General features: G+C 53.3%; 2 protein-coding genes across 2 annotated transcripts in view; both read right to left on the reverse strand.

Moving 5' to 3' along the window:
* Positions 1-2,961: 2,961 nt before the first annotated feature.
* On the reverse strand, positions 2,962-5,505 carry DBNDD2 (dysbindin domain containing 2). Its single transcript, XM_027070199.2, has 3 exons — positions 5,367-5,505; positions 5,034-5,171; positions 2,962-3,636 (listed from the first exon to the last, which is right to left on the reverse strand). The coding sequence occupies exons 1-3, from the start codon at positions 5,503-5,505 to the stop codon at positions 3,431-3,433; spliced, it is 483 nt and encodes a 160-aa protein (XP_026926000.1). The 3' UTR covers positions 2,962-3,430.
* The window catches only part of SYS1 (SYS1 golgi trafficking protein), a 35,162-nt gene continuing 33,125 nt past the window's right edge, over positions 5,374-7,410 (reverse strand). The window contains exon 4 of the mRNA XM_027070201.2: positions 5,374-5,513. Coding sequence (XP_026926002.1) covers positions 5,507-5,513 — 7 coding nt within the window. The 3' untranslated portion in view covers positions 5,374-5,506. The remainder of the gene's footprint in view (positions 5,514-7,410) is intronic.

A 7,410-nucleotide genomic window follows, 5' to 3' on the forward strand; every position in this document is an offset into this window, starting at 1 on the left:
TGGGGCTCATAGCAGCTGAACTGAAGGCTCCCCAAAGGCTCACAAACAATTCTCTCTCTCCAGAGGCTGGAGTCCCTCTCCCCAGGCAAACTCCCTGCCCTAAGCCCCACAGATCTAAACATCCTGTGCCTGGAGTACTAAGAGATTTGTTGACTTATTGACAGCAACCAAGCAAGTCTAGCTTCCCATTATTTGCCTCGGAGTGGAATAGGGTGCCCTTGGGAGCTGAGAAGCCATGCATAGCAGAGCCACGGAGCTCATAGGCTGCAGCCCAGGAGAAGGCTCAGCCACAGTCCGGCGGCTGAACTTTGCTACTCCAAAGGAAGGGAGAGGGCAAAGACAGAGACCATGTCTTTTGTGTGCAGCAAAGTCCCAAACAACCCAGAACAACTGCAAAATTTAACATGAGACTGAGTCCCGGCCCAGTTTAGTGGATGATCTCAACTTGGACACAGAGGCTTTTAGACAAAAGGAGCACAAAACTCCCACAAGTTTCTCACCAGTGCTAGGAAAAGCACTCAAGAGCTGTCACTTACAATGGCCTCCTGCAGGGGTGGAAGCAGGCTGGGATGACTGGAAGACTGCAGGCCTGTCACTCACTCAGCCTGGGTGGCACCAGGAGCTTTGGGATTTAGGCTGAAGGTCACTGATCCCATGGGTGGTGTTTGATGTATGAAGTGGGGCGGAACGCTTTATTTATTTATTATTTATTTATTTATTTATTTATTTTTTTAATTTTTTTTTTTGATGTGAGAAATGCCTTGATGCCCCTTATGGCTGGGTCCTAGAACTCTCCTTTCTTCTTCCACTCCCCATCCCTCCCTGGACACACTCAAATAGCACCTACACCTGGTAGCTCCGTCTATTTATTTTCCCAGCCTAATCCTCTCCAAACCCCACACTCAGGTCCGAGTGCCTACCCAATATGCCCTCTTGCACGTCTCAAGAGCACCTCAAACTCAACACGTCCAAAAACAAATGTATGACCTTCTTCCCAAGCCTGGTTCTCTCTGACACTCCCCATCTGGGGAAATAACACTCTACATGGTCCTGTTGCATGAGGGAGAAACAATGGTGGCACCCTTAACCCCTTCCTCTCTCACCTACCTGTCAGATCTTTTGGAACTTGTCTCCCAAACATCTCTTCATTCCTTCCACCTTTCTGTATCCCGTCCACCTCCAGCCTCGTCCATTGCCTGAGACGTAGCTGGCTGCCATCACCTCCTGATTCCCAGGCATCCACTCCTCCAGTCAGCATTCCACAAGGAGCCTCTACCCCCGCCCCCACCACCTTGCTCCCCCTAGGTGACTCCTTCTTACCCTTGAGGGCTCGGCTCAGCTCAGATGCCACTTCCTCAAGGGAGATGTTCCGTGAGTGCTCCCAGTAGGCTATTAAGTCCTTCCTAGCACTGGTCATAATTACAATTTTACATTTGGGCCCCCGCTAGATTAGACCCCCATAAAAGCAGCACTGTGCCCCCCCCTTTTTTTATTCTTGTCACTCTACATTCCCAAGCCATGCTCAGTGTCTTATACGTGTTAAACATTGACATTTAATAAATATTTACTGAATGAATGTCATTTATTTGTTTATACCCTGCCTCAACCCAGTCAAGCTGATCATTATTACCATTATCTCCTGCATGGAGTATTGTGTTAGATGTCTGTCCTGAGCCTCTCTCCTCCTCCGGTATATTCTTTCCACTGCGGCCAGAATTACCTTTTTAACAAGCAAGTTCAACCACCTGTAATTCTTCATTACTCCCCATAAAGTTCAAATTCGTTAACGTGACCTCTAACATGTAAACTGCCAGTTACCATTCCAAAGATTGTCTTCTTGTTCCTTAGTAACATACCCCTGATTTTAACAAGAGAGTAGTGTACCCCTACTAAAGGATTATCCTGCCCTCTCCAGTAGCCCTGGTGCTTCTGAGAGGTTTGAAAGGTAGTACAGAAATCAGATGCATTGGTAACTCAGTGACTCGAAAAGGTTACGGTCTTTCCAAAGACCAGAATTTTCTTTCTTGTAGATAACGTTGTGTCCCTATGTCTATAAAATATCTGTACGTGAAACATTTCTCACGTTAGCAAGCTCTGGTCGGTGAGCTGAAAGTGGACATCGCTGGACAGAACTCCCAAGAATGCTTCCTGAAGTGGAAACAGACCGCAGGCTGTGCTGTGCCCATCCCCGGTTTTCTCTCCGTCTTTCTGCCAGCTTCAGGGACGTGATGGCTGGCACCACAGCAGCCATCGGACATAAGCTATCAATGAGAATCCCAGCCGTGTGGCTGGGATGGCTGAGAAAAAGAGCCAAAATGGACTCAGGCGCCCAAGAACTCTGGAGCAGTCATACAGCCCTGTGCTTTGGGCTTCTTTTCTATAAGGAAAGAAAACTGTAACTTAAGTCTCTGATCTTTTACTAGCAGCCACACTGAAACTTGATACAGGCTTCAAAGTATTTCATGACTAACCTTTGTCAGTCTTACCTCTCCCTTCCTCTCATCCTCAAATTCCACAGTTCAGCCAAGCTGAATATTTCAGTTCCTCGGAGCTGTTTCTCCCCATTTAAAGTCTTCTCAAGCTGCTCTTTCTGCCTGGATTACAGCCCCCATTTGGCAAACTCCCACTCAGCCTCTGGATCTCAGCTGAAAACTCAGCTCTTCAATGACCATACGAGCTATTTTCTGACACCAGAGTCGCTCGCTCATCACGCTGCTTATTACACTGTGAATTGTGGTATTTACCTGATTTTCTCCTCCAGAGACAGTAAACTGCATGCAGGCAGGGATACAGCCTGTCTTGTTCAAAACTGCATTCCAAATGTCTGGCATAGGTATTCAAGAAATACTTCCTGAAGACATAGAGTACATGAGAGATGGGGACATGGTGTTGGCTAGAGAACTGAAAAAATACAGCGGGTTTGATATCTCTGCAGTGTGATAAATGAAGGGGGATGGTTGGTATATTATTATCTGTTTATTACTTATTCCGTGCCCTGTTCCCAAACAGGGGGTGGGGGAGCAGGGCTACCACCGCACGGGCAGTGCTAGGAGTTCACGTCCACTTAGAGACACTGGTGTAGGAGACTCTATCAGAAGACTGCAGGATAGTCTGGGGGAGGCAGGGGCGCTAGGAAAAGCAGCGGCATCTTGTCCTACCTCATCTTCCATCTCCGCGCCTGCAAGCCCTGCCTCAGGAGTAAAGCCAAAAACTGGCGGGGGGGGGGGGGGGGGGGCGGGTCGCAGCAGGAAAGGTTAGCAGTAAAGCAGGAGGGTTGATTCCCAGAGAGGCTCACCATCCCACCATCCTTGCCTCCCCCCAGTGCCTGCTGCAAGTAAAGAGTCTGGTCTTCTCCACAGGGCTCTGGCTGGGCCTCTCGTCTCCTGTGTGGAAGAGCCAGCCTGCTCAGTCTATACATGGACGCCCACTGCTAGCTGCAAGCTCCAGGCTCTGCCCCCCCATCGGCCCCATCCTCTTCCTCATCAGACTGTGCCAAGGGCGTGTCCACTCCGCCGTCACTGGGATTTGGGCTGTGCAGGTTGGTGGAGTCATCAGAAGACGAGGAGGAGGTGCGGGACGCGGTCCTGTCTGGCGTGGCCGTTGGCAGGCCCAGCTCCTCTGGACGGTCGTCCATCCCTGCCCAAAAAGAAGAGTTGGTCAGCGCCACAAACAGGGCTTCAGGGGGCTCTGAGAGATGCTCTGGCCAGCAGGGGCTGAAGCCCAGAGAGGCGCAGAGGCCTCACCAGTCAACTGAGCCAGTCCGGCAGACAGCCAGGTGTCCTGACTCTCAGGTCCCTTCATTTCACTACGGCACGTGTGGGCCCTGCAGTCTGCTCCATGGACTCAAGCGTGCAAACTCCACCTACGCCACCTGCTTGATATTGGGTAGCTTTGGGCAAGTCATTTTCCCCCTCAAGGACTCTGAATCTTCTCTGTAAAAATGGGATATGCACCTATATTTCAGAAGGGTTTTGAGGATGAAATCAAAGAATGATTATAAAATGCCTGGCACGTAGCAGGCCATCAGTAAACAGCAGCAGTTTTAGAGAAAAGAAGAAGCCTGGGTGGTTTCATCCATTAAGTGTCTGAATCTTGATCTCAGCTCAGGTCTCGATCTCAGAGTCATGAGTTCAAGCCCCGCGTTGGGCCCTGCATTAGGCATGAAGCCTACTTTAAAAAAAGAGAGTATCTATCTAATAAGCTAAACATATGGGCTTTGGAATGAGAAAGCCATGGTTTGAGCTCAGCTCTTCCACTTTCTGGCTGTGTGACAACTTCTAATTTCTTCCTTTATAAAATTAGGATACTACCACCTGCCCTAATAGGATATTATAAGAATTGAGCTAATTTGGCACAGTATTAGCAACTAAAAAAAAAAAAAAAAAAGTGCTCAGTAAATGTTCATATGAAGATGACTAAAACAGCTTAAGTTGTGTAATATAAAAATTATATTTTATATTATTTTAATTACATGAACTAATTACGTTAATTTCACAAATGTAAAATTAACAAAGACTAAGGGGGGGTTGGGGCATTCCCAGAAGTTTTTTTTTTAGATTGATTGATTGATTGATTGATATTTAGATAGTGTGCGGCACCCAACACATTTAAATGTTTATTTATTTTGAGAGGGAGAGAGAGAGTGTGCAAGAGCATGTATGCGAGAGCCGGGGAAGGGGCAGAGAGGAGAGAGAATCCCAAGCAGACTCCTTGTGGACAGTGAGGGGCCCAATGGAGCGCTTGATCCCACAAACTATGAGATCATGACCTGAGCCGAAATCAAGAGTCAGATGCCTAACTGACTGAGCCACCCAGGCATCCCCGCCTCAGAATTTTAGATTGAGGATCTGTCATCCAGTTCCCCTCAGAGTCAACGTCCCTAAAATCAGAACAGACAGCTGTTTTATTGGTAGAAACACCCACTTCCAGGCCCTACGTGTATATTTCCCTGGTCCCGCTTGCAGCCTCATTTCAGAGCCTGACGCCTGTTTCTGGCTAACTGGTGCCCAAGTCCCCAAAGCCAAGGGGCATACCAGATGTCTGGGGGGTTGGTGGAGGGTCTTCGCAAGGCAAGAACACATCTGCTCCATCTTGGTCCCCAAGGTCAATAAGTTCTACCTGCTCCAGGGCATCCACATTCACTTCCATGGATGAGATACTACCTATGGGGGCTGCAGATCAAGAAGGGGGCAGGTCAGGAGGATGCGGGCCAGAGCACATAGGATGGTCAGAGATATGTGTCAGGTCTAGAGACAGAAGTCTCGAGGACCAACAAAATGGGGGGATGAGGCTCCCATACTTCAGGACGTACAAGACGTGCCTCCCCTACCCCACCCCAGTCCCTCTCCCCAGGACTCAGAGCTTACGTCTCTGCGACTCGAGATGCAGGTGGGACAGGGGGAAGACAAACTCTGTCTCTGGCTGTAAAATGTCCTCAAAGAATTTCTGCCGCTCCCGAAGGCGGAGCTGCTGGCGCTCCAGGGCTGCCCGGGGATTTGGGTCCATGTCAGCTCCTGGAAGGTGGAAAAGCAAGTACAGCTATGAAGGTGAGAGGGAAGGGTGGGGGGGAGGCTGGGCCTGGGGAGCGTGGGGCCTCCAGGTGCAGCTGGACACCTCTGGTCTTGGCTACCTCCTTCCCTTCCTCGAAACAAAGTCCGTTACCACAAAGTCCATTACCACAAGTCTCCTAAAGCAACAGCACTGACCCTGGCTCCACAAAGGGGATGCCGGTTCCAGGCACGGCAAGAGAAGCTCCTCTGTATTCAGGGAATGGGGCCGATGGCCAAGACTCAGTATCATGCCCTCGTGAGAGGACTGGTCCAGCCCAAATGGGGGAGGCACTTTTAATGGACCCGGCCTCCCCTCAGAAGGCCAGGGAAGGGGGTGGGCTGGGGTGGAAGGTCATCTTCCTCTAGTGCTGCAACTCTGGTTCATGCCCTGCCTTCAAAACCCAGACAAAGGCTAAAGCACCTCCTCCCCACCATACTCCCCATCACCACCATCCCCTCCAAACCCTGCTCTGAAGTCACAGATCTGACTTCCAGACTTGGCTCTGCCCCTAAGGAAATCATCTTTCCAGCCTCGGTCTCCCCATCTGAAAATGGCCTAATAGTCCTACATGCCTCAAATGGGAGAGGCTGCAGGTGCAGGTGCCCCGTAAAATGTAAAGCCCGGATACTATACTATCCAGAGGCCGCCCATCTCTTCTCTGCTTTCCCCAGCTCGTTATTTGGGCGCCTCTCCTCTGACATCTCAGTCTTACATCCCTACTAGTCAGAGTAGCAATTGGAAGGGCGGGGCCTGGGTCCAATTCAGGGCCCCCGAACCCCCCAGTGCTGAGAGCTTTCCAGAATACCAGAACTCTGGGCTAGCCCAGGCTCTACACGTTCACTCCCATTTGCTCGTCCCTCTGAGCCCATCACCGGAGGCAAGAGCTTGAGGACCAGCTCATCATCCTCTGCAGCCTGCCTCCTCCACTCATCTGGAATCAGTGTCCGAGACCTCGGCCAGCTCCACAGGCGCTGCTGCGGGCCGCGAGGGGCCCAAACCCAAGCGGGCCAGCCAGGGCCAAAGGCAGTGTGCGGGACCGGGTGGCCGCCGGCTGGCAGCGGGGGGGAGGGAGGCGCTGACGCCGATTCCTGGGAAAAGCTTTCCGAGCTGCCGCCCAGGTCACAGCGCTAAAAATACCCGGGGCCCCTGGGGCCGTCTGCTCCAGCGGCCGGGTGGAGGAGGGGGGGGGGGCAGGGGAAGGAGAGAACGAGGGTGGGGGCGCCCACGGGCTGGGGGCGCGGGGGCTCCCCCTTCTCCCTCCCCCAGCCCCATCCTTCTCCCGAGACCCAAGGAGCTGCCCCCAGGGGGCATCGGAGCCGGGGCCAGGGAGAGAAAAGGAGTTGTTTACGAGACGAAAGGTGCTGGGAGAAGGGAGTCCAGGTCTGGGGAGCCCGGGGTGCCCGTGAAAGGCAGAGCGCCCTCCTGGTCTCCGCTCCACCCGCCCTTGAGTCCGCAGGAGCAAGAGAATTCCCTAAAAAGGGCCGGGGCGCGCCCGCCGGTGGGCGGGCGGTGAGGGGTGGGGGTGGAGAGGAGGCCGAGGGCCCCGGGGCGTCCAGTTCGTGCCGCCGGCCCCCGGCCCCCGGCCAGCCCGTCGCCCCTGCGCCCCTGCCGCAGAGCCCCTACCTGCAGCGCCCCGCGCCCCCGCTGCCTCGGTGGCTGGGCTCCGGCGAGACGGCTGCGGGGGCGTGGGAGCGAGACGCGCCGGCCGGGGTGGGGCTGCGCTGCCGGGGCTCCCGCGGGACGGCCGGGCCCTGGGATCCGGGAACGAGGAAGCGGCGGGCGGCGGAAGTGGGGGAGGGGTGGCGACGGGCACCCGCGCTCGCCTCCCTCCCGGCCGCCGCGGGGAGCCCCCTCGGGCGC

This window comes from Acinonyx jubatus, chromosome A3 (assembly GCF_027475565.1).
Source record: "Acinonyx jubatus isolate Ajub_Pintada_27869175 chromosome A3, VMU_Ajub_asm_v1.0, whole genome shotgun sequence".
Taxonomy (NCBI): Eukaryota; Metazoa; Chordata; class Mammalia; order Carnivora; family Felidae; genus Acinonyx; species Acinonyx jubatus.